The sequence below is a fragment of the Gossypium hirsutum genome, chromosome D07 (genome assembly GCF_007990345.1).
Source record: "Gossypium hirsutum isolate 1008001.06 chromosome D07, Gossypium_hirsutum_v2.1, whole genome shotgun sequence".
Lineage (NCBI taxonomy): Eukaryota > Viridiplantae > Streptophyta > Magnoliopsida > Malvales > Malvaceae > Gossypium > Gossypium hirsutum.
The window spans coordinates 4,837,355-4,863,507 of record NC_053443.1 but is presented as its reverse complement, the minus strand read 5'-3'; the positions used below and the strand labels follow the sequence as shown (position 1 = coordinate 4,863,507).

General features: G+C 33.8%; 4 protein-coding genes, 1 long non-coding RNA gene and 1 pseudogene across 12 annotated transcripts; 2 read left to right on the top strand and 4 right to left on the bottom strand.

Annotated features, from left to right (window-relative positions):
* The first annotated feature begins 1,462 nt into the window (after window positions 1–1,462).
* On the top strand, window positions 1,463–5,483 carry LOC107953659 (protein trichome birefringence-like 18). Of its 4 annotated transcripts, none has more exons than XM_016889031.2 (5): window positions 1,463–1,545; window positions 1,990–2,677; window positions 2,915–3,055; window positions 3,739–4,013; window positions 4,382–5,483. In XM_016889031.2, exons 2-5 carry the CDS (start codon window positions 2,191–2,193, stop codon window positions 5,186–5,188), a joined length of 1,710 nt encoding a protein of 569 aa, XP_016744520.1. In that variant the 5' UTR covers window positions 1,463–1,545; window positions 1,990–2,190; the 3' UTR covers window positions 5,189–5,483. The 4 variants fall into 4 exon arrangements, with proteins under 4 accessions (XP_016744520.1, XP_016744517.1, XP_016744519.1 ...); XM_016889028.2 differs by having other exon boundaries at window positions 1,467–1,708; XM_016889030.2 differs by lacking the exon at window positions 1,463–1,545 and adding an exon at window positions 1,554–1,719.
* A 948-nt stretch (window positions 5,484–6,431) lies between these two features.
* On the bottom strand, window positions 6,432–7,382 carry LOC121219277 (uncharacterized). Its single transcript, XR_005915943.1, has 2 exons — window positions 7,141–7,382; window positions 6,432–6,871 (listed from the first exon to the last, which is right to left on the bottom strand). It is a non-coding gene; the product is annotated as an uncharacterized lncRNA (long non-coding RNA).
* Window positions 7,383–10,704: 3,322 nt separating this feature from the next.
* LOC107953661 (probable rRNA-processing protein EBP2 homolog) lies at window positions 10,705–12,243 on the top strand. Its single transcript, XM_016889032.2, has 2 exons — window positions 10,705–10,826; window positions 11,183–12,243. Exon 2 carries the CDS (start codon window positions 11,193–11,195, stop codon window positions 12,075–12,077), a length of 885 nt encoding a protein of 294 aa, XP_016744521.2. The 5' UTR covers window positions 10,705–10,826; window positions 11,183–11,192; the 3' UTR covers window positions 12,078–12,243.
* A 404-nt stretch (window positions 12,244–12,647) lies between these two features.
* Window positions 12,648–15,489, bottom strand: LOC107953660 (AT-hook motif nuclear-localized protein 6-like; annotated as a pseudogene).
* A 1,484-nt stretch (window positions 15,490–16,973) lies between these two features.
* LOC107953662 (65-kDa microtubule-associated protein 3) lies at window positions 16,974–21,322 on the bottom strand. Of its 5 annotated transcripts, none has more exons than XM_041097158.1 (14): window positions 21,140–21,310; window positions 20,593–20,676; window positions 20,247–20,453; window positions 19,923–20,174; window positions 19,617–19,826; window positions 19,364–19,519; window positions 19,130–19,289; window positions 18,877–19,028; window positions 18,706–18,793; window positions 18,488–18,561; window positions 18,315–18,389; window positions 17,881–18,169; window positions 17,559–17,644; window positions 16,974–17,468 (listed from the first exon to the last, which is right to left on the bottom strand). In XM_041097158.1, exons 2-14 carry the CDS (start codon window positions 20,662–20,664, stop codon window positions 17,184–17,186), a joined length of 2,106 nt encoding a protein of 701 aa, XP_040953092.1. In that variant the 5' UTR covers window positions 20,665–20,676; window positions 21,140–21,310; the 3' UTR covers window positions 16,974–17,183. The 5 variants fall into 5 exon arrangements, with proteins under 5 accessions (XP_040953092.1, XP_016744524.1, XP_016744522.1 ...); XM_016889035.2 differs by having other exon boundaries at window positions 20,593–20,691; window positions 21,140–21,309; XM_016889033.2 differs by having other exon boundaries at window positions 16,974–17,644; window positions 20,593–20,691; window positions 21,140–21,322.
* A 1,152-nt stretch (window positions 21,323–22,474) lies between these two features.
* Window positions 22,475–26,057, bottom strand: LOC107953663 (enolase). The gene is made up of 17 exons (XM_016889036.2): window positions 25,856–26,057; window positions 25,670–25,733; window positions 25,504–25,568; window positions 25,264–25,311; window positions 25,077–25,163; window positions 24,911–24,991; window positions 24,715–24,816; window positions 24,553–24,633; window positions 24,401–24,475; window positions 24,130–24,192; window positions 23,938–24,018; window positions 23,650–23,844; window positions 23,515–23,565; window positions 23,288–23,376; window positions 23,085–23,136; window positions 22,902–22,958; window positions 22,475–22,749 (listed from the first exon to the last, which is right to left on the bottom strand). The coding sequence occupies exons 1-17, from the start codon at window positions 25,919–25,921 to the stop codon at window positions 22,669–22,671; spliced, it is 1,338 nt and encodes a 445-aa protein (XP_016744525.1). The 5' UTR covers window positions 25,922–26,057; the 3' UTR covers window positions 22,475–22,668.
* Window positions 26,058–26,153: the final 96 nt, after the last annotated feature.

The following is a 26,153-nucleotide window of genomic DNA, read 5'->3' as shown; positions in this document are numbered from 1 at the left end:
GCGCGTGAATAGTGCAACGGTCAATTTTTTTATCGTTGCCCCCCAATGTCCAAAAAAAAAACTATAAATACCTCACACCCCTGCTTGAAGCGTTTTTTAAACTATTTGCTCAAAAACATCAACTCGAAATTATTTCTTCTAAGACCAACTGTAGCAAAAGCGCGTCCACGAGGGCGCGATTTCACAAATTCTTCTCATAAAGAATCCTGCTTGAAGCGTTTTTTAAACTATTTGCTCAGAAACGTCAAGTCGAAATTATTTTTCCAGTACCTACTTTAGCAAAAGCGCGTACACGTGGGCGCGACTTCAAAAATCCTTCTGATAAATCATCCTGCTTTGATTTTATCTTAAAAACCCATAAACACGAAACGTAATCCAATTTTGAATAAATTTTAATTAATTTAATTACGAAACCCTAAACCCTAATCCCTTATTTGTTTACTTTTTTCCAAAAACCCTAAAAACCCTAAAAACCCTAAGGTGGTAAACACGGCAAAATCGCGCCCCTACGTGCTAGGAAATCGCGTCCACGTCAGCGCGCTTTGCTGACGTGGACACAAATCGCGCTTCAGAGGACGCGATTTCCTGACACGTCCCCTAACATCGCGCTGACGTGGATGCGATTTAAGGGAAAAGGGCCTATTCCGGTAAATAATAAAATACCGAGATCATTTCGGTAAATTTAAAAAAAATGGCTTTTTTTGGTATTTTGTCCCATATCTGCTCTTTATAAAACAATACATAAAACTACCCATAACCTCTCTTCAACTCATAATTAAGAGAATAATACGCTTCAATGCACTCGAACACACGTCCTCCTATATTGGGAACAATAACCATGTCAATTAAACTAAAACTCAATCGACACATTTGTATTTAATATTTAATCTTTCACATAAAAATTAATGTTAAAAGTCTAAATTTAATTCAAAATATTTTGTTAAATAAAACTAATATATAACTTAATATATTTTTTAGAAAAATGGTAAATTTTTAACTTACAATGTCTTAATATCTTTTCGTTTTTAAAATTTTAAATATTATTGCAATTTTAATTATATATTTAATTTTTAACAAAATATATAATTATTTTTTTAAGAATATTATTATAGGTTCTGTTTTTTTAATATAATGTTTAGAATTATCTATTGCTCCTTTTTAACTCATAAATAAAAGGATAGCTCGCTCAAATTCATCGACAAAAATGCTCATGCCAATTGATAATAAAATATATAATTTTAAATATTCAAATTTTGTACCAAAATTTTAACAAATAAATATAATATATTTAAATAAAAAATAAAACTAGTTTTACTAAATTGACTTTTGACTTAATTAAATGTTTTTGAAAAAAAAATATCAAAGTTCATTCTTTAGTTATTTAACATTGTTTTATGGTAATGATGCATCGTAATTAGTAAATAAGTTTGGTTGTTAACCTTCTCTGTAATTTTCTTCGTTAGAAAACTCGAGGACAATCTCTGACAAAAAAAAAAATGAAAAAAAAAGGGGTTGTAAATGGCAGTGTTTAATAAGAGAAATAAGGTGGAGCACAAAATCCCCAACAAATTTTTTTTAAAAGAAATTCTATACTCCAAATTGTTTAATAAATTCCCTTCGCCCGATCCGAGCCAATTTTTTTCTCTCTCTAAAATCGCACCAAAAAAAAAAAAAAGTTTTCTCCTTCCTATCTTGTTCTATGAACATTGTAAGTTCGAGGTTGGATTTCGGATTTCTTTTTTGGAATTCCATATCGGCATTCAATTTTTTATTTTATATTATTTGGATTTTGATAAATTGGGGGGGGGGGTTCATTATATTTAATTATGCTTTAATTGTGTGCTTATCTTCTTTCATCAAACACAAAAAAAGTTTCCCATTTTGAAAGTATGTTGAAAGATGTCTACTATTTCCTTTAGTAGTTTTATGATTTTCCTAATTTTGGGAATTTCCGTGTTTGACCACGCTTCTTGTTTTCTGATTTTGTAGGTTTATCTTTTTCTCAGGATTGGAGGAGGAATTCAACCCTTTTAAACCCATAATCCTGCATTTAATTACCAATTTACAGGTCTGGTATTGGTGGGGCATTTCCAAAATCACAAATTCGAGCGTTTCAATCTATGACAGTTTAGTCAGGTTGCTGGTATTCAAACATTTCATGTTAAACGATTCTTTTCTACTACTTTTACCATGACATTGGCTTCCTCAAAAACTTCTCTTAAAATGGCTGCTTTCCCACGGGGCGTTTCCTTCATTGCAGCTTCAATGGCATTACTAGCAATGTTCTTAATTTTTGCTTCTTGGCTTCTGGTTTCATATCCTATCACTTCAACTGTTAGTGAGTATATTTCTGGTGTCAATAGGAAAATAGTTTTGCCTGCTAAGGATGTATCAGGGTCGAGTTTAGAACAGCTCACAATGACTTCAAATAGTTCTGGTGTTGATAATAGTGAAGATGCACAAGTATCCATTAGATCTTCTGTTGATAAGGATTCATTGCGATCGGAGTCTAACAAGCAACTGCCTACTACAAAAGATTCAGTTGATTTAAGAAGAAATGAGATACCGGAGGAACCTGTACAGCTTCCAGAATCTTCGTTTGGAGCAACAGAAAAGAAGGTGAGCACTTCAAGTTCTGCATCTAGCAATGCATCTGAGAGCAATTCAGTTGAGTCAGGTACCGTTCTTATAAACTTGTTTCAATCAACATTTTGTAGTTTTGCCTGCTTCTATTTCTGATCAAAGTGCTGATAAGAATGTAGATTAAGATCATATAATGTAAAATTGCTTACAATGAGTTCAAATAACTCTGTTGTTGATAATAATGAAAATGCACTAGTATCCATTATATCTTTTCTTGATAAGGATACATTGCAATCCGAGTCTAATGAAAAGCTGCCTACTTCTCAAAAAGGTTCTCTTAATTCAAGAAAAAATGGGGTGCTGGAGAAACCTGGACAGCTTTCAGAGTCATTGTCTAGACCAACAGAAAAGAAGGTGGACACTTCCAGTTCTGCATCTAGCAATACATCTGAGAACAATTCAGTTGATTCAGGTAGTATTCTTTTACTCTCAGTTTGATGTAACATCTGATTTTAGATCAATTATTACCTTGCATACTTCTTCTTTTTTTGTTGCTTTTGCTAAAGTAGAGCTGGAATCTGCATCTTTTACTGGTTCCATATAGGAACCTGGTGATGCTGGTTTATTATATTCTCTAAGAGGTTTATGGAAGATCTCTAACATGGTATCTTTCTATTACATGGTTTATTTATCAAGACTAGTGTCAAGTTTGTTCAACGCTTACGTCTTGCTTACCTTTTATTCCCCAGATTATGGTACAAAGTTTCTCAAAGCTGAGGGAAGATACGCAGAATGTGAATATTGAAATGTTTTGTGGTCAATTATCTATTTTGTGTGGCATTGTTCAGAAATTGATGCATTTAAATGTGGAAGTCCCAATTCTGTACTTGCTATTTGAAATATCTGATAATACTTCTTTTAATTTAATCATAATTTTCTTGATGTGCTAATAAACTGCTATTAAACTATATGATTATTTACAGAAGAAAATGAGAGAGATAAAGTTCCATAGGCATCTTGTCAGCTATATTGATCCCTGTTTTCTTTGTGTGGGAGACAATGTTCTTTTTGAAGTCTTCCTTAAGTATTTGCATCCTATCTTCTCTTCCAGTCCCTTTTTGATGTTCTGATTCTCATTTTGATTGGTTGCTCTAGGCTGTGATCTGTACGATGGAAAGTGGTTCTATGATCCACAAGGGCCATCATACACCAACTCCTCTTGCCCTATCATAACACAGATGCAGAATTGCCAGGGTAATGGGAGGCCTGACAAGGATTATGAGAATTGGCGTTGGAAACCCTCTCAATGTGCCCTTCCCAGATTTGATGCTAAGAAGTTTCTAGAGTTGATGAGAGGAAAGACACTTGCTTTCATTGGTGATTCTGTTGCTCGAAATCAGATGGAATCAATGGTGTGTCTTCTCTGGCAGGCAAGTACCTTGAATTCTAAACTGCCAGTTATTTCTGAAGACAAAACATTGTCAAACTCTGAGATTGGTGCAAGTTTGCACCATAATTTTTCTAACAAAGGGAAGAACTCTGGTTTCTTTTAACTGGTTGTTTGCTTTCTTCAGATTTTTCTTAGCTTAAAAATATTAGAAAAATGGTAGCTTTGTGATAGGCTCTTGTGGCTTAGAGGTTTCATATATTAGTAATTTTCTATCACTTTGTATTCTTCAAGTGTGAGAAACTAGATATGTACTCTGTGCACCTATTTTCATGATATAGATTGATCTTTTGGACTCTTTTCTTCCTTAATACTGGTTTCTCATGAAAGAAAAATTTGGGATAATTTCAGGTTGAAGTTCCAAAAAATCGAGGAAACCGAAGAATGCATCGATGGTATTTCAAGTCTACATCTGTAATGATTGTCCGGGTATGGTCCTCCTGGCTTGTCCGTCAAACTAATGAAAAATTTGACTTTGCTCCCAAAGGTGTTACCAAGCTGCATCTCGATGCTCCTGATGACAACTTGATGGAACTCATCCCAAAGTTTGATGTGATTGTTCTTTCTTCTGGCCATTGGTTTGCCAAACAGTCTGTCTATGTATTGAACAATGAGATTGTGGGAGGACAATTATGGTGGCCGGATCGTTCTCGTCCTATGAAGGTCAATAATGTTGACGCATTTGGAATATCTGTTGAGACAATTCTGTCTGCTCTTGTTACACATCCTAATTACACAGGCCTGACTATTGTACGTTCCTTTTCTCCTGACCATTATGAAGGTGGAGCTTGGAATACAGGTGGATCATGTACCGGAAAGGTAAAGCCTCTTGCAACTGATGAACTAGTGGAAAATGGCTTTACGAGTATAATGCATAAGAAACAAGTGATGGGTTTTGAACTTGCTGTTAAGAAAGCGACGAATAAGTCCAAGTTGAGGATGATGGATATTACCAAAGTGTTTGGGTATCGACATGATGGGCATCCAGGCCCTTATCGAAGCCCTGATCCAAATAAGATCACAAAAGTTGGCCCAAACGGAAAGCCTCCACCTCAAGATTGCTTGCACTGGTGCATGCCAGGTCCTGTTGATACCTGGAATGAATTAGTGCTGGAGATTATAAGAAGAGACTTTGAGGGTCATCAAAACTTTCCATGACAAGGATAGATGTGGTTTCAGTGAGAAACTCCCACATGATTGTGCCTTTGTAAGTGAATGAAACAGGTAACATATTAGAGACAGAGATGCATGGCTTGGTCCGACTTGAGGCGATAGCTAGTCCCTTTGTTTATACCCTTTATTAGAGTCACAGAGAGAAATGAGCTGTTGTAGCGGATTGAAAGATTGATAGCTTGCTTTCTAATATATATTGATAGCTGTTCTACTTTTTGTGATATTGTATCTGAGAATATTTGATTGTTTTTTACAATAGGATTATTCACTATTTAAATTACTTAACATATCTTAAAATATGTTTCATTATCTTGTTTGATAATATTTTATTATTTTTTAATAAAAGTACATTTTATTAAATTATTCTCGTAGAAATTGTTTTTATTTATTTATTGTTTACTATATAATGTTATATTTCCTACCATCAAGAGTTGCATATTCACTAAAGTTCCTTGTCACACTTTTTTTTTTGGGTAAAATTAAGCTATCTTCTATATTCATTTCATTATTTATGAATATTTAATTATTTCATCAATAATATTATTTTCGATTTCTACCGTAGAAGTACACTTTTATTATTATCATACCCAAATGAAACTTTTTGAAGAAAATACAAAAATTTTCGTTTTCTCCAATCATATGCTTAGTGTTGATAGATTGCTTTTCTTGAAGAAATTTAACAAAATTATTCTATAACTTTATGAAAGAAGTAATATATATTAACCATCACTAGCAAATACTTAAAACAAAAAAGAAAAAAAGAGAGGAGATTTTTGTTATACTCTCTTTCGTATCGGGACATGTCTTTCCTTTGATTTTACTTAATTATTTAATTAATTTTAATGATTTAATGGCTGTTTAAAATCCACATCAGCTTTGTGCCATGTCATTGCACTGGTGACCACGTGTCAGATTTCCCTTTGACTGTCAGCCAAGTAAAAAAAAATGGTTAATCAAATGCTTAACTTTTCCAGAAATAAGAGTTAAATTGGGTGGAAATTTTTATTGGGACTCAAATGATTTTTTATATTTTTCACTGAGATTTTTTTTCATTAAATTTAAATAAAAAATAATATAATATATATTGAGTTTTGAAAACCTTTATAATATCATATTTACTTTTAAAAAAAAATAATTTTACCTTTCTAATATTCTTATAATATATATAATTCGCACACCATTTACAAAAGCAAATTATTACGAACATGTACATAATACAAGCAGAAAATTTCTTTTATTTTTTCCTAAAAGTTTTCTGTTTTACCATTAAATCTAAATAAAATATAATATACATTGTACAAAGCCAAATTTAGCCCGCGGCCCAACAACTCAAAATTTTAGCCCAATAACAGACCCAAAAATAAACCCGACTAGCCTAGCCCATTACAGAACCTGCCCAAAAACAATTCCCAAACTAAACCCACCAACTACCAGCCCAAACCCCAGCCCAATTACAATTAACCAGACCCAAACCCAATTAACCCACTAACCCGAGGCCCAATTCAACTAAGGCTCAATTTCCCCAAAAAAATCAGGCTAGGGTTTCAGAAAAGAAACCCTAGCGCCGTACCTAGGCACTGCCGCCCCTTGACTTTTGGCCTTCTGACGCCGCCACCATCCCATCGGCGCCTCCCGCAGTCACGTCACCACCACCACTTGCGCCGTCACCTGCAAGGGAGAAACAAAACAAAGAAACAGAGAGCAAAGAACAAAAGCAGTAGAGAATCGACTATAAAAGCCGAATATGTAACCTTCTTTTTTCTTCTTCTGGTTACTTTTGTATCAAAAAAAGGATTCAATTGAAAAATATAAAAAAACAGATTCAAGGTTTTTTTCTCTTCTTTTCAGTTTGGAAGATTTTATTTTTATTTTGTTCTCTTTTATTTTCGTTTACATTTATATAAATAAATATAGTACAATAAGAAAAAGGGGGTTACCTTTCTTTTAACACCGCGCCGGATGAGGGGAAGTCGAGTGGTTTCGCTTCCGTTTTTGCGTTTTTTATTCGTCTTTCGCAAGTTTCGGCCTTAGATCCACGGCCTAGAAGCTACCGACTTCGAAAAGGAGCCGAAAAGGCCCTATTTTGCGCGCCTCCGACCACCGCTCGTGGCGGGGTTGACGGTGGCTCATATGGCCGGACCATGGCCGGACGAAAAAGGGGGGAGAGGTTTTTTTTCAGTTCTTTATAAGGAGAAGAAGAAAATGAAGATTTAAAAAAAATTTGGGTTTAAATAACCCTCACAAAACGGCGCCGTTTTACCCTTAGGGGTCAAGTGCCAAAACGACGCCGTTTTGGCCTTGACCCGCGCGGTGACCCGACCCAAGGGGGAGGATCCGCGTGTTTTCTTAGAATGGGTTATTTTCGCGCGCAGTCCCTCTGACTTTGAAGCGTGTCGCAATTTGGCCCCTTTTCGCTATTTTCTTTTATTTTTAATTTGGCCACAAAGTTTTATGTTTGTTTCAAGTTAGTCCACTGCTGCGCTGCTATTTTCTGTTTTGGTCCCTCTCTGTTTGGCGGGAGTTGCAATTTAATCCTCTTTTGCTTTTTTATTTCGATTTCGCCCAGTATTTTCGTTTTTATTTCGATTTAGACCATGTTTTAGCAATTTCATTATTTAGCGTCTTCTTCTTCTTCTTCTTCTTCTTCTTCTTCTTCTTCTTATTATTAGTTTTATTTTCCCTTTTTTACCTTTTATTTATTTGTTACTATTATATTAACATATTAATTAGCTTTATATTTATTTCTTCATTTTTATTCTATATATATATACATTATGTATGTCCATATCTTATAATAATTTATTTTTATATATATACAAACGTACATATATTTTTATAGCTTATTTAACATCTACATAAATACTCATACTTTTGCACATCTATAGATATCTATACACATTTTTTTAAAATACATGTATATAAATATGCTTTCATACGCCTTTATTATATACTTACATCTATAAATATATATATACTTACATATATAAATATGCTTTCATACGCCTTTATTATATATACACATATATATATACTTTCAAAAAATATACATTTTGTTTATATTCTTCATATTTCATAATTTTTATATACATACGTATATGTACATATTTTTTTATATATATACATATTTATATATTCTTTATATTTTAAAATATATTATATATATTTTATAATTCACATATACATACATATTTTAATTTATATCTATGTACATATATATATCTCTTTACATTTTTAATTGTATTCATTATTTATTTATTTTATTTTCATGAATGTTTTAATTTTATTCGTTTATATACGTTGTTATTTTGTATGTTGTAGATTTGACCTTTTATTTATTTTGTATTGTGCTATTTCTCGTATCATTTTTATACTTTCGTATTCATTATGGTTCTGCCATGCATAACAACAATATGATTTATTCTCGCATTCTTTTCATTACGATATCATGTTTTATTTTACTCAGTATATCAAAATTCGTTTAAATAAACGGCATTTCTCGTGTTTAGATTCGAGAAGATCGTACCCTAACTTACTGGGTTTCGACTTTCATAATAAATCTAAATACACGAATTTTTTCAAACTCAAGTTTTAAACGATCTCGAGAATTAAGAAAAGATCGTGTCCTAACTTACTGGGCGTGATATATTTTTTAAATCCCGAGATAGCTAAAATATCTTTTACATAAGCATTTTTCATTCGCGTATTGGGAATTCGAGACATTGTGTCCTAACTTACTGGATATGATTCTCTTTCTCGAATAACGTGAAATATGCCCCATTTTCTTGAAAATTTTTAACGTTTTAATACAAGGATCCTATTTTTAAATTCTTCAAAGTTTTCACTCTTCGACATTAAGACATTAAGGGTCTGTTTGATTGACGGCATTGATTTTTCGGAAAATCATTTCCAACTTTTTCAGCGTTTGATTGGCGGAAAACATTTTCCATTTGGAAAATGAACTCCAAAACAAGGGAAAATGGGTTACATTTTAGGGAAAATATCTTACCCTTTCAATTTCCGTAAGACATTTTCTGTGCTCTTCTCTCTATCGCCTCCTTCATTCCTTCCTTCATTTCCGATAGAAAACTGCTTCTGTTTATCGATTTTCAAGTAACTTGTTTTTTTAATTATTCAATACTTGTTTTTTAACACAATTACAAATAATTTATTTGATATTAATTTTTTTCAATTTATAACGATTAATATTGTAGCTTAATAATTGAGTATTATTATAAATAAATCATTGCAATATATGTAAAAATAATTTAAAATATAAAAATTTATTAATATATATTAATATATGTAAAAACAACTTTTCCGAAAAATATTTTCAAAAAATCTGCCAAGCTGCAGAAAATATTTTACACAGATTCAATCAAACACCAGAAAATATTTTCCAGTAAATCATTTTACAGAAAAGTAAAACATTTTCCAGAAATCATTTTACGAAAAATATTTTACTGGCAATCAAACAGACCCTAAATAATCAACTAGGTACCAATTTTGGGCGTATCGAGGGTGCTAATCCTTCCTCGTGCGTAACCGACTCCCGAACCCGTTTTTCTGAATTTCGTGGACCAAACTTGTTGTTTTAATAAAATCAAACCGTTTATTAAAAACAACCACTTTTCGAGGTGATCCAATCACACCTCATAAAAAAAAAGATTGGTGGCGACTCCCGTTTCATTTTTTTTAAAATCCAAGTCGACCTCGTTTTTCATCCAAAAAATAGTGTCAACATACATATTAAGTTTTAAAAACCTCAATAATACCATATAATTTTACCTTTCTAGTACTCTTTTATATATATATATAACTCTCAAACTATTTACAGGAGCAAACATTATCAACACATATATAATACAAGCAAACGATTTCTAGGACTTAAACCCACTACGTTAGTTGTAAGATGAGCACCCTTAAGTAATAAACTAACAACGTAAGTTCAATTTTTTAGTAGACTTTACATAACCAAATCAAAGTTAATTATAATAAGTTTTTAAAATTCCTAAACTACCCTAGAGCTAAAAGTAAATAAATTTTTTTTTCCAATTTCTCTCAAATTTGATATTGAATAAATTAGTCCCTATAAATAAATTAAAGTAATTTAATTTCCGAAAATAAGAATCTAAAGATAATTAATCACATAAATTTTACATAATTTAATTGGTATAATAACAAATTTAGTCCTCAAAGTTTATACATTTTATCTATTTTATAATTATTTTTGAAGATAAAGTTTTTTATATATATTTGAATGTTTTAGATTTTTTAAATTTAATTCATTATTTTCAAATAAACTTTTTAGAATCATGATCAAATTGATAATATATGTAAATATTGAGGGCTTAATTTATTATTATATCAATCAAAATTATATTTAACAAAAAATATTAATTATTTGATTAATTGTTCATTTTCATAATTAAGGGAATTAAATTGTTCCAATTTTTTTTGAAAGGACCAATTTGTTCAGTATCGAAATTGAAAGGGATTGGAGAGGTATTTTTACCCTGAAAATACAGTATATATAAATTTTAGGGTTTAGCAGAGGTTTGGAATGTTGCTTGCAGCCAGAGTGTTTTCTTCTAGTTTTCGCCTTTCACTGATTCCAAATATTGAGGTATGATTTTAGTTTATATGCTTGATTTTATATTTTCTTTTGAAAAAAACAACACAAATACAAGCCTGATATCGATATCAGATAACAAGATTTTTTATTTTTATTCTGTAAAAAGTGGCTCTAAATCCAGATTTTGTTTTGTGCTATTGCTCGCTGTTGAGGAATATTTATGGGCTGAATGTGAAATCCTGATTTTTGTTTTAGAAAATGTTACGCCATTTTTAATTTCCGTGTAGTTTCTTTAGGAAATTTTTGGATTTGATTTGCTGTTGCTTGTTGCTTTATGTGGAATAAGAAATTACCCAACCATATGTGCTTCATATGAGCTTTTGAATTTTCCCCCTTTTTGATGGTAGGTTTGATTCAATGGGATTGCGAAGTAATGAAGTTGAGAATGTCATGGAAGATGATAGCGATGTTATGGATGATGTTAGTGAGGAAGAGTTTGAATCTGAGTCGGACTCAGAAGAGGAAGATGTGAAGTTGGCCGAGCCTTCGAAGAACTCTATATACAATAGAGATGGGCTTATTGAGAAGCTGGAAGATATCAGCTGGCCGGAAAATGTTGAATGGATGCACAAGCTTTCTCTTGATATTGATCAAGAGAAAGAGGTGGATGTGAACGATGACCTGGCTAGAGAGCTTGCTTTCTACACGCAGGCATTGGAGGGGACAAGGTTGGCATTTGAGAAGTTTGAGTCGATGAAGCTACCTTTCCTTAGGCCTCCGGATTATTATGCGGAGATGGTTAAGACAGATGCCCATATGCAGAAGGTGAAAGGCAGGCTTTTGTCACAGAAGAGACAGATTGAAGAGGCTGAGGAGAGGAGAAAGGCCAGAGAAGCCAAGAAAATTGCTAAGGAGGTTCAAGCTGAGAAGATGAAAGAAAGAGCCAAGCAGAAAAAACATGAGATCGAGGCTGTTAAGAAGTGGAGGAAGCAAAGGCAGCAGAGCGGCTTCCCTGCCGGTGGTAAAGACAGTGAGCTAGACTTGGGTTTTGAAGATGGTAAAGCATTCGAGAGATCCAGCAAGAAAAGGCCAGGGGTGTCACCTGGGGATCGATCCGGAGGGAAGGCAAAGCAGCATGGTGGTGGAAAAGGTAAGAATATGAAAAACAGGGAGATCAGGAATTCTAAGTTTGGATTTGGAGGAAGGAAAGGCTTGAAGAAACAGAACACTGCTGAAACCACTAATGATTCTAGGGGCTTCAACAAAGGCAGTGCTGCTGGTAATAAGAAAAGGAAAAGGTGATTAAACTATGACCCCTTATTTTCTTACTTTGTTGGGGCATTTTTGCTTTTAATCAAACTCTTTGTTAACTTCAAATAGTTGTTGCTGCTGCTTCATCTTTAAGTATCCTTTTGATATTTGTATGAAGTTTTCTGGTTCAATTTAAGAACATACGCTCATTTCCATTCATTTTTTCTAAAAATATGAGTAAAAGTAGCACGGAGATACTTGTATTAAGAGTCAGATTTCATTTTGCTTTCTCTATTAAAAACATGGATCAATGGGCAAATTAGTTTCGGTATGGTAGTTCTATTAGATTAAAGAGCAAATTAGTTTTTTGTTAAAAATTTTATTCATTTCTACACTTAAAAGTTGATCTTTGCACCGCGCGTCATAAGTCATTTTCTGATTATTTCATTCGGCAATAATGCAATGATAAGATATTTAATAAAAAAGACTAATTTACTTTTTGATCAATTGTACAAGGATTAATTTGTTCATTCTTTTGTTGGGGTCAAAATGCAACCTGAGTTTTAATACAGGACATTTATGATACTTTTACTAAAACTATACAATCTTCTAAATAGAGCATAACCAAAACAACATACATTTTAAACTTCAAATCATTTATAAAATTTTACATCAATAAGACAAGATCTAAATCATACACCATGACTACTCATCCTACTCAATCATAACAAGACGAGAGTACAATTATGGGTTAAAACCATCTCAACCTACGTAAGAAGCCAATGAGCTCATATTTGTTATGGACTTGCTTGTCTACTTAAAATCAACAACTGGAAACCTCACACTGCGATAGACTGTGGCCTTTCGATTCCTCTCCGGCTGAAGATGTTTTACTACTGTCAATAGCAGAATCTCTAAAGCCCTGGATAGGGAATGATGCAGAGGTGAGAATTGGCATAACCCCACCGTACGACACCTTAAATTCTCTGGTATGGCTTACAACAGCAGCTTTAGTTCTCTGTTGCTTGTACTTCTGCTCCTGCTGATGACCTGGCAGGAAACTGCCCACAACCAGCTGTTGGCTCGAGAAACCAGGCATTAAACAGTGATAGTATATACCAACAAATTTGTTGTGCCATGGCAATGGTGTTACCTGCACAGGACCAGCAGCTACCAACAGACCAGCAAGTCCTCCACCTAGAACATGACCATTTGGACCTGCCAAAGAAATACTCATCCCACCAGATCTACTCTTGGTTCCATCATTCTGGGTAGGCATAAATGAGTCAGACAAGGAAAGGATCTCCAACCACCCCTGTAGAAATCATGAAGCTGGATTATTAAGAAATGTTTCATGCATCCTTATGCAGTTTAAGCCCATGGTAGAGGATAAAGGGACACACCTCATATGTGAGAGTACCACCAGATGAAGTAGGTTGACGAAGGGTAACATTTGATATAGTGCCATTAGCAGAGAGAATGCAGATCGCACGACCTCCTTGTTGAGAGAAAGACATTACCTTCATCGTAACATCCTATGGCAATCGCAAAAAATGTATGAGATAAAGAAAAACACAAGGCTGAAGGGCATAGAATAAGAATTTCTCAGTTCTCAGAATGAAGAAACAGGATCATTGTGCAATTAGCATCCACCAAAATAATACCATAGATAAAACAAAAATCTTACCATTCAATGTAACATGCATGCATCCATTTTCAGAGCCAGGTAAAAGTACTATAGAAGTCCAGATTGCATTTTGTCCCCATACTAAAAAAATTAGCGAATTAGTCTTTGTATGTTAGATCAAAGAATAATTTAATCATTTTTGTTAAAAATTTCATGCATTTATATTGTTAAAAACTAGTGTGGTTGATGAAATAACCAGACAATAACACACAGTATGTCACATTTACCTTATGGTGATGTACATGAATTAATATTTAACAGTAGAAATGAATGGTATCTTTTAACAAAAAGACCAATATATTTTTTGATTTAATGTATAAGGACTATTAATTTACTCAATTTTTTAATAGAGGAAGCAAAATGCGATGCGAATCTCAAAACTTTGCTTTCTTTATTAATTATAGGGACAAAATTTGTTACACAACATACCTCGCCAGCATTAACAATGATCACGTGAAATTTGCCCCCACAAAATATGCAATTTTGTCACCTATAACAAAATATACAAATTAGTTAATTGCGTTGTAAGAAAACAATCTAATTTTCAAAATTATAGCCTCAAGGTTCATGTCAAAGATCAAAACGGTTGAAGGCTGGTAACTTGTAAGTAAATTACAGTCCCACTATACTAAAAAAATTCAGGACTTATTCCTTTTTATGACTTCCTAACACAAGTGGACTGTAATACTTGATATAGATATATATATATACCTTACCTACTAAAAAGACTAATAAAGCATAAAGGAAAGAAAGTGGCAGTGAGTAACAGTAGTTGGGACAAGACAGAGATTCCCCCATGTTTTGCAACATCATCATCAAACCAGTTTTGTGTTTCAATAACACTACAAAATTAAATACCCAATAAAAAGTACCTTGGGCTGGGGGGCTGCTCTCGATTTCATACTTGTGTTGTGACTTTTGAACCATCTCACCCTGTTTCCAAGGCCAAAACTCTCGAGACAGTGGAATCGAGGATGATATGGGCGTTACTGACAATGCCATTGCCAAACACCCATCTGCACCATACTTTCTGGGTCTTCCTCGTTTTTTCTTCATCATCTCGCTACTGCCGCCCAAACACATGGGATTTTCCCTTCTGGGTGCAGCTTCATCTCCTTTCACTATGACACCAACCCTTCCTCCCTCTTTCTCCTCCATTCATATATGCTTTTTGACCAACCCCTAAAACCCTGAACCCAACCTGTCCATTATAGATCATAACCCTTTCCAGAACCTGAGTGATCAGAAGGTTCAAAACATTTAATTTGAAAATGAATTACTACAAAAAGAAAAAAAAAACTTCAAAGATCAAAACAAACCCAGTTTTATGAACATGAAATTGCATATGGTTTTTTTTTCTATATAAGTACAATTTTTTTTTGGCTTAAATTTTCACCATTCCTGAGAACACCCAAAAGAGGCCAAAGCTTGAAAACGCTGACAGAAAATCGAAAAAAAAAATTATCCAGAAATTATAGAGAACAAATGCTATACTTTTTGTGTGAGACAAGAATTTGTTCAGGAAACAATAATTTAGGGTTTTGCAAGAGAAATAAATAAAGTAGAAAAAATGCAAAAAAAAAAAAAATATATATATATATATATATAAAATATGATTTGATTTAATATTGTGAATTCAATTAATATTTTGCCAACAATCTCTTAGTAACAAGAGGCTTCCATCCCAAACAATCACATTATTCTCCTTCAATTATTTTATCTGTAAAATTTAGAGTATGAATTTTGAAATTTAGAGTATGAATTTTGGTTAAGGAAATGGTTTCACGTCCGTCTTGGAAATTTAATAAAAGTGAATTAATAAATAGCAAAGATAGAAATTTGGGGAAAGAAAATGAAAATTTCCAACTACTCACATCTTCGTTGTCTCTTCAGTTTAAATAAAGTTTAGTATACTAAATTAAATTAAATAAGCCAAAACGTTATATCAAATGTCAAAAGCATTACAATATTATATAATATTTAGTTATTTTTAATAAAGGGTTAAATTACTTTATGAAATTTAAATCTGATACCTACTCTCAATTTTTTTTTAAATTAGTACCTAACTTGACAATGGTTTCATATCGAAGTTTAAAATTTTTTTGTTCAAATTAGTCCTTGAATTTAGCAATTATTCTTACATTAGAGTTTGAATTTTTTTTTGGCCCAAGTTAGTCCCTGATATTTCTTTGAAACCCCTAAAGTTCAGGTCTCAATGTAAAAATAATTGTTAAGTTCAAAGATTAACTTGAATAAAAAAAAGTTCAATTCCCAATATGTGAATAATGGCCCAGTTCAAGTCCTAATATTGGAACAATTACTAAGCTCGTGTCTACTTTAGACAAAAAAATCTAATATGAGAATTATTGTTAAGTTCAAGTCTCAAATAATTATTTAACTATTTAGTAAATATAATTGTTGGTATATTGTATATGTAAAAAATATATACAAAATGATGCAATATCTTTCTTTTTTTTAAACGAGATGCAATATCAATATTAATCATATATACTATATTTTTTATCGATGTATAATTATACTAAATTAAAATTTTCAAATCAGTAAATAAACTTACAACTTCCCCACCTTTGCTTTTGCCCAAAGAACACATAAAAAAAATAAGCAAATTAATTTATGAGAAGTTATACTTCAATATCTACAAAAAAAAAACCTGAAAAACATTAAAATAGAAATTAAAAAATATAAACTCTTAAATAATTTTTTAAAAACTTAAAATAAGAAAATGAGCTAACCTTATAAAAATTAGAAAAATATTGGTAAAAATATAGGAAGGCCCTTATATTAAGAGTCAAATTGTACTTTGCCTCTTTTATTCAAAAAATGAAGAAATTACTCATCGTACCTTAAATCAAAAAGCGACCTATTAAAAATTTTATATATTTCTACTGTTAAAAACTAATGTAACTAAAAGAATAATAAAATAGTTACACATAACATGTCACATGTACCTCATGCTATCATACATAGATTAGCTTTTAATTGTAAAATAGACGAAATTTTTAACAAAACAATCAATTTGCTCTTTAATTTATCGTGTATAAGGATTAATTTACCTATATTTTAAGTAAATGGAACAAAATACAATCTAACTCTTAATACAAAAACCTACTTTTACGGAATAATATCACATATTTTGAATATTCTTCCATTTGGAGAGTTTTTTTTTTTGTCGGAGAGATTAATAATAACATAAGGTCACCTAGTCACTGCAGTGACAAGTGACCTGGACAACCTCGGCCTCAACTAAAAGATAAAATAAAATAAAAATAACAACAAAATTCAGTAAAATGTGAAAGGTACAAATGAGACGAACATACATAGCATATCAACAGCCAATTTATAGTTGACTTTTTCCCCTTACAAACCAGAGAAGAAACACAATATATATATATAAAAGAATAAAATCAATCTCATTCAGTTTCAATTCAACCAAGGTTTTTTCTTAAACATCATACTTGTACCAGTGATGTTGTTACTTGTAGTGTTTCAGCAAGCACAAAAGCAAGCCTTTTTTCCTCAAACGATTGCTCTATCTCTTCAGAAATTTCTTGAACTGGCTTACCGAACGGTATTATTAATGGAGCAGGAGTCATGGCTGTCTGCATCGGAACTGACACCGTGGATGCTGGAGTCATGGCTGCTATACACATTGCCTTTGGTGTTCTGTTCTCTTCGTCAACCAAAAACGTTGTCTTCGAGGGAGTAGTGTATGGAAAATTAACCGGTTGCATTTTCTGTAAAGTTTCACCATCATCTTCTAATGTGTTTGTTATATTGGTTTTTGAAGATACCATGGATGAGATAGGTGAGAACGGCTTACGAACCAATGGTGATTCTAGTTCATTAGTATTTACTAGATTGAACGAGTGCTTTCTTACAGGAATGTCAGCAATGTCTAGGCCTCTCCTAACTGCAAAACGGTGAATGTTTCAAGGAGATAAACAAACTTATTGTAGCAACTTTTGGCTGCCTAGTATTGTGTTCATGGCACCAAGGGATGAAGAAACAAATTTCAAACTGATTCCCATTTAATAATATCCAAGATAGCTTTGCTGAAACCGATTTCGATGGCTAATTACGCTAGAAAGCGGTTGAGAATTGAGATATATTTCTTGGTTGTAACAAGCAGAGACAGAGAGAACTTACAAGCTGAGAAAGCTGGAATGGCATCGTCATGGCGGTGATTCAAATGATCATTTTGAAACATTCTCTCAGTCCTCTTATGAAGTGTTTGGGGAGTAGCCTTTGCAGAGTGAAGGGAATCAGGTTTATGAGTAGGCAGCATTGCTCCTCCCAAGGAGACTCTTCTACTGCTTGCACCTCCAGTTGAATGCCTAGGACCCTTTTTGACACTCAGGGGCTTTGATGGGCTTGGTTTTGACCCATACAGTGCCTCTTGTTCTGCTATTAGCTGTCCCTGGAGTTTCTTTTGGTCCTGGAGCACAAAAAGAATCATGCCCGACTATTAGCTAAATTTCACCAAGGAAAACGTTCATAATTTGCATAAAGCCTTGGTCCATAACTTGGTAAAACAGTATTAACGCATGCACTGCAATTGGGAACTAAGCATACTATCATACCCGCAACCTACGCCGTTCTTGCTCTTTCTCTTGTTGTAAAATAGTATACTCTTCAAGCATAGATAGCAGACGAATCTGCACAGTGTAAAAGTGTCAGTTAGATACCAAAAGCATAAGCAACTTTCTCTCCTCTTGTCATAAAGGTTCAAGTCCTACGTTATTAGAGTACTCACACCATCATACAAAAATTCAACCTCTGTTTCCTTTTCCCATGCCATTGTCTTTGAAGCCAATGCCTCCACCATTCCTGGGTTAATATGATAAACAACTTCAACACTGTTTTAGCTGATTACTCAAAACAGGTAGAAAATAGAAACTGATAGAGAGGAACTCCAAGCTTCATTATGTGAAGTTGACATTCTCAACCTTTTATCTAGAATGTATTTTTTACCTGGAAGTTTATTAACCAATGAACGAGCTTTCTCAGCACGCTTCAGTGTAAGATGAGCACCTTTCCCAGCATTATATCGGTTTTCATCCTGTTGACTAACAGACAATTAAGCAAGGAAATTACACTACAAGTACAAAAGCCTATACTCCAACAGATGACAAAAACACCCACCCTGTTATATTCCTCGAGCCAGCACTCCTCGTCACAAGCCATCAACCATTTCTCCACCCTTTCAAGTATTTCTCTCCTGCTAAAAGCTTCCTCTTTGACCTTAGCAATTTGAAGTTCAATCTGTTCTAGTATGGTAGCAGCACCAACAGCCCCTGGATAAAAAAAGAAAGTGTGATCTTCGGTAGAATGGGAGGGGAAGTGAGATTAAACTGATACTATGCTGACAATAATATAACATAGCATCAGCAGTTACCAGACTCAATAGCTTCAATGGCATCTTCTACTGCACTTTGTGAATCTGGGACCAAGTGCGTCTTCCTACATATCTCCTCCAGCTCTAATCTCTTCTTCAGGACAAGCTCTTTCATTTTGCTAGACTTTAACTCTTCCAACCTAGAAACTTCTGCCTCAACCTGCACCTACTACCTTTAGATACTTTAAACCAAGAGAAAATCAGTAAACTGGCGTTGAAACATGCATCACTAACATATTTGATGAAATCCACAGAGAGAGTGTTGGGTTCTGTAATTTCATGTTCTGAAGCAGCTATATTACAGGTAACATTCTGAAACATCTGTTGCTCCTCAATAGGTGTATCCATCAGATTCCATAATTCCAACATGGTAGTACCAAGATCTTGTAGCTGCCGTGGGTAAAAGAATCATATTATGGTCAGAGAAAAGGGATTGTGGGGAAGAGAGATATTGAAGCTTACAAAGTGCAGAAATTAACAATTTTACCCTTTGCATCCTCTGTATCTTAACTTCCTGTAACTTTTTAATCAAAGTAGCCAACTGCTCAATTGTGTTATTACTAATACTCCAAAATCGTTCGGAGTCACCTAAACTAGGATGGACCTCGGCAACTGTGAGCTTGAAATCCATGCCCATCACCAAGCAGAGTGAGTTCAACATGCTAAGGTGGTCCTCAACCTGCTTTAAACGGTCATTCTGCACAAGAAAGAGATCAGTCAGTAAGGAAAAGATATTGCATTTGTGCTAATGAGGTGGAATCAATAAAGAATTGAAAAATAGAAGGTTGATGACCTTCTCTTTCTCAAGTTCATTGAGCTGTCTGTGCAATTCTTCAAGCTTCCTTAAGGACAAGTCACTTTCATCCACAACTGCTTTGGAAGAAACTAATTTGGCTGATCCATAAATCTCATTTGTGATAATTTGTATCTGTTGTAAAACTTGTACAAATTGATTTCTTCTTTCTATTTTCCGTTTCTTCATTTCTTCCAATTGTGGAAGAATTTTGCTGAGTTCCTCCTTCAAGCTTCCAGCATTTTGATCTGACTGAAAATTTTGAACCAGAAGATAAGTAAAAAGTTTATTGTAATGGGAAAGTTCTCATCTTTCATTTCTTACCTGCCTAATATGCACTGGCCTCTCCCCCATTGCTGAACAGATGGCAGCAAGTTCGGCTTCAGAATCAGCAATTGTCTGTCTTAGCTGAGCTCTACAGCGATTTGCCTGATCTACCTTTCTTCTGTATACTTCCAGGCATTCTCGTTCAAGCTCAAGCAGCATTTCATCCCGATCAGTATCTGTCTCCCCAACTTCATCCCAGATTATCTAATATATTCAAGGAATCATGAAAGCGTATATATTATTAGATTATGTTCAAGCTTTTAAAAGAAAAACATGTGCATACAAAGGCATCCAAGAAAAAAAAATATAAAAGGTATCCATTGTGAACAAAGTTCAACAATACCTGAAGTTCATATAAAAGGGTTCCGCAAGTTGTTTCCACTTGAAGAAGTGGATCACTTGGCGTAGTAGACATGTTGAACAATTCCTGCCAAAACAATACCTTCAGAAACAAAAAGATTTATAAAATTGTTAGAGATAGCAGGATCAACTTTAGCTGGAAGATTGAGAAGCAGGAAAAACAAGTTGCAGAGCAGTCACTAAGTAAATAACCTGAAACTTTAAGCTTGGACTGGGACTGGGACATGAAAATCAACACTTATCTTTTCATGTTTACTAGACTTAAGTCATAGTGTCATACACTCATGCTCTAAATTCTTAAGTTATAGGACTCTGAATTTCTATCAGTTTTTTACTAAATTAAATTTAAAATAGAAAGTTCTTGCAGATCAAATTTGAATTTTAGGTAAATATTAATGAATCTCTCAACAACAGAAGTCAAGATTTATTCCAAAAATTTCACACACACAAAAAGAGTTTCTTTTCCCTGAATTTTCTCGTCAGCCAAATATAGCAAGAAATTGAATAAGAAGAAAGAAGTAGAAGCAAACCTTAAGGAAAAGAGATTGAGACGAAGCTTTCCAGGTTAGGTTTGAATTTTGGATTTCCAGAAAAAAGAACAAAAATAGGTGTCCGTTGAAGAGCGGTGATTATGGATTTGTTTTTAATGATAGATTAGGAACCAAGACAATTTGAATTTCAAATCTCATTTATTTGTTTCCCACCGTTTGATTATTTTCTCACTTTGTATCCAACGCTCCTACATAGAGTTTTATTTCCTAAAGTGTGATCGCCATGAAGCGGCATAAAGGACAAATATTGACCCTTCATTTCTTTTAGTAAGGGATTATATAACATTTAGTCCTTGAATTTTATGACTCTTTTAAATTTGGTTCTTTAACTTTTTTTCCGTCCATGTTAATGTTGGAATTTTGTAAGTTTTCTTAATTTTGGTTCTTGTGATACGATATTTTTTAGATGGTGGCGTGATATAATATGAAAATATCACATCATCACATGGACTAAAATTAGAAAAAAATATAAAATTTCAAAATTAATGTGGAACAAAAAAAAATTAGAGACTAAGATAAGAAAAATTACCAAGTTAAAAGATTAAATGTTGCTTTATCTCTTTAATATATATTCAATTGTTAGACTTTCTAAATTAGTCTCGGTATAAATACATTTTATATCTCAAATTGGTATCTTTAAAAAAAAAAAGAATAAACTTTAAAAACAGTCACCAATTATTAGCATGTTTCTATTTTGGTCACTAAAGTATAAAAACTTCTATTTTAGTCACTAACATTATCGAAATTTAATATTTTGATCATTCTTCCGTTAAATCACTATGGCCTTTTGTTATTAGCATAATAACAAATTTAACTCTCAATTTTACACATTCTACCAATTTAATCTTGGTTCTTAAAAGTTAAAAATTTTAAAAATTGTAAATATATATTTTTCATTTTCCAATAAAAATACATATGAATTTCCCTTTTTTAAACAACAACGATCGCCATGTTCAAGATGGGTTGAAGACTACAACCTGCATTGAAAAGGGTTAGGTTTATTGCATTTGAAGTTGTGCTTGAAGACGGACATGATTGGAAATATATAGATGAGGATAAGGTCTAGAAGACCTAATAGGTGGAAGGCCATATCAAGAGCTCCACAACTAATTCCTAGTTCAATGGCATGGTTATAGAAGACCTAGTAGGTGGAAAACCAATCTCGATTAGTTGGCTGATCAATTTAAAAAAAAAAATCATAATTGAGGGATCAAAAAGGAAACAAATCCATAGTTGGGTAACCTGTGGTGTAGTTTACCAAAAAAAATTGTCGGAACATTTAAAAAAAAAATTAATTGAGGATCAGGATGAAAATGACATTTTGAACCCCAATTCATCAGATGGAGATAGAGATGAGAAACGTCAAAGCATCAGAATGAAACTTACAAGTCTTAATCTAAAAACTGGGGGAAAGTAAAACATTGCAAAATCATTCACTGTGCTTTTCTAGTTTTAAGGCAAAGAGCAAAAGACAATGAAAAGCCGATTGCAACATAAGAAAGAAACCATCAATATGGTTCTACTGGTGCTCTGAACTTTGCTCCTGCGTAAACTGCAGCAGCTCCAAGCTCTTCTTCAATCCTCAGAAGCTGCAATAATTGCAGTTCATATCACAAACATGTTCGTGCAATTACAGACTCTGTATTTGATTCCTAGACTAGAAACACAAAATGGAGTGTCTGAATGTGCCTACACAACTACAACCTAACAGCAATAATAGTTTATATGAGTAAGCCTTTACCTGGTTGTACTTGGCAAGACGTTCTGATCTGCACGGTGCGCCGGTCTTGATTTGGCCCTGTTATTGCAAAAACAATGCAGCTCAAAAACTCACAAGAATGGAAAAACTAAAACGCATGGAACATGGACTTTTTTTAGTGAAAAATGAAAAAAAAGGTAAAAGTATGATTAGTATAATGCTTACTGTTGCCAACCCAACTGAAAGGTCTGCTATGAAAGTATCCTCGGTTTCACCACTGCATTAGAAACAAACACTTCATTGATCTCAAACCATTTGGGAAATACAAACAATATTCCCTTAAAATAAATGACATTTTAGTTATCAAAGAGAAGAGATCAATATAGCAAAAACTAATTGTGGGGTGTTGCAGTGTGAGGAAGTCAAACCTGCGGTGGCTTGCCATGACTCCCCAACCGGCAGATTTAGACATTTTTACAGCTTCAATACTTTCAGTCACAGAACCAATTTGATTCACCTGACGGTTACAGAGCACTGACAGCATCAAAAAATTTAACTCATCCAAATAATGAGCCAATAGCTACAAACAAAAATACCACTAAATCTACATTATCCACATGGTTACTGGAACAAGGGGACAAAATAGTCAGGCTACCTTCAATAAAAGAGCATTGCACGTCTTCTCCTTAATTGCTTTCTCCACACGCTGAAGCAAGTAGAAAACATAGAGCACTTAGAAACTCCATAAAGCCAACCTCTATATTTTAATCCCCATAATTAAATCTTTTACCTTAGGATTTGTGACAAGGAGATCATCACCAACAATCTGCACTTGTTCACCAATTTCACTTGTCATTTTTGCATAGTGCTCCCAATCATCCTGATCAAATGGATCTTCAATGGAGACAATTGGATAATCAGTCACGAATGACTTGTAAACATTCTTCAAACTGTCTCCTGAAATTTTTTGCGATCCATCATTGTTCTGCGGCAACATTTCTTTGATAAGCAACCATTTCAACTTTAAATTAAGATTACAAGAAACAGGCAGATTTTAAATGAAATGGACATATTTTACCTCTTCCTTGAAATTCAAGTCATAGGTTTTATCCTTGTTATCATAGAACTCTGAAGCAGCAACATCCATTCCAATAACAACCTGTCAACAGAAAATAGTCAGTTTTTATGATAAGCTTTCAGCGAAAACACAGTAGATAATGAATTAACAATGCCATTTTAGGTTAATATACCAATTATTTCTGAAACTAACCTTTCCAGTATACCCTGCTTTTGCTATAGCTGTCTTCAAGAGCTCAAGTCCCTCTTTATTTTCCTGCATATTACAGCATCAATGGAATGCAGTTTAAATTCCTTCTTCAAATGATTGGTATCCTGAGATCTATTGCTCAATAAAATCTGAGATCAGGCGTAGTAAGTCATTTCATTTTAAACATTTCTTCATCTCTAAGAGAATTGAAAGTCTCTTCATGCTAAACCCCCAACATTGAATTGGTTCATAATTAAAAGATGTACTTACAGACCTGAATGTTAGGAGCAAAGCCACCTTCATCACCGACGTTGGTAGCATCTTGTCCATACTTCTTCTTTATAACAGCCTAAAAAAGCACACAAGTGAAGACACACTACAAGGGTAGAAAACACAAGCAGAAAAGGGAGCCAGAGGAAAATCTACCTTCAGGTGATGATATACTTCCACTCCCATCTTCATGGCTTCCTTGAAAGAAGATGCCCCAACAGGTAGAATCATGAATTCCTGAACAAGTCCAAACAGTCAAAGACTGCAATAAATAGAAAGGGCATCAAATCATCCTTCACAAAATTTTAATAATTTTACCTGCATTGCTAGTTTATTGCCTGCATGGGAACCTCCATTGATAACATTGAATGCAGGTACAGGCAAGACCAAGGTCTTATTTCCAGCAAGGTTGGCAATGTGCTGCAAGTTAGAATATGCAGAACCAGTGAATCAATTTGAAAAACTTAGATTAGGAGAGAAATCAAACAGCTCAAGATGACAGCATGATACATGCCTGGTAAAGGGGAATCTTCTTCAACATAGCTCCTGCTTTACAGACAGCAAGTGAAACAGCCAATATAGCATTTGCTCCAAGCTGAAATTATTGAGCATTACCAAATTAAAAAATAGCAATTAAAAATAATCAGAAGAGAAAATATGATAAAAGAATATAGCTGTACCTTTTGTTTGCACCAACCCCATTCATTAACTGTTCCATCAAGCTGTTGTACCATGAAATTATCAATTTTGGCCTGCTCTGTTGGGTCCTGTCAGCACATAAGGATTAATAAGATATAGGTTGTACACATCAATGATCTTGATCGTAGAAGATATATATAAATCATGACTTAGAGTCCCATAAAATACCTTGCCAACCAAAGCGGGTCCAATAATTGTGTTAACATTCTCCACAGCCTGAACATCATCAAGATGATGAAAACATCACAAACAGTTCAACTTCATCAATATTTTATACATATATACACACAACAGGTATTGGCATTTCATTCATGAAGTTAACAAAAGCTTATGAATAGAATACCTAGAAACGAAGAATAGTTCAAAATTTGACTCAAATCTAAAATCCTTCCAACAAAGAAAAGTTACCTTAAGCACGCCCTTTCCAAGATAGTCAGATCCTCCATCCCTCAATTCCAGAGCTTCATATATACCTTCCATAATAAATCAGGAGAGGTTCAGTGACATACATTGCATCGTACAAATTCACCGCAACTAAAACAAATAATAGTGAAGTATAAGAGAATAAAATTACCAGTGGAAGCACCACTAGGAACAGCCGCTCTTGCGACGGTGCCATCAGAGAGAGAAACATCAACCTGTTAATTTATGATTCAATTCTATCACCATTCATCCCTCTAACTCAAAACGGATTTATGTTTTTGGGTTTCTCTTCAACCAAACAGAGCAATAAGAAAACAAAAATAAATCAATAACTTACTTCAACGGTGGGGTTTCCACGACTGTCGAAGATCTGACGGGCTTTGACACACTTGATCGTAGCCATGGTTTGGGCTCAGTGAACTCAACTGAAGCTAAAAGCAGAATAGAGGGAAAATACAACAAGGGTAGAGAACTCAATCCAGACCGTTGATAGAGGGAAGTGACGGTAGAGATTGTTTTACTTGAACGTGAACGGGGACATACTAAAATTTGAAATGTGAGGGTAAACCTGGAATTTAACGTGGCATCGCCATCAAAAGGCGTGAATTTGGCCGCCCCTGGTTCCATTAAACCAA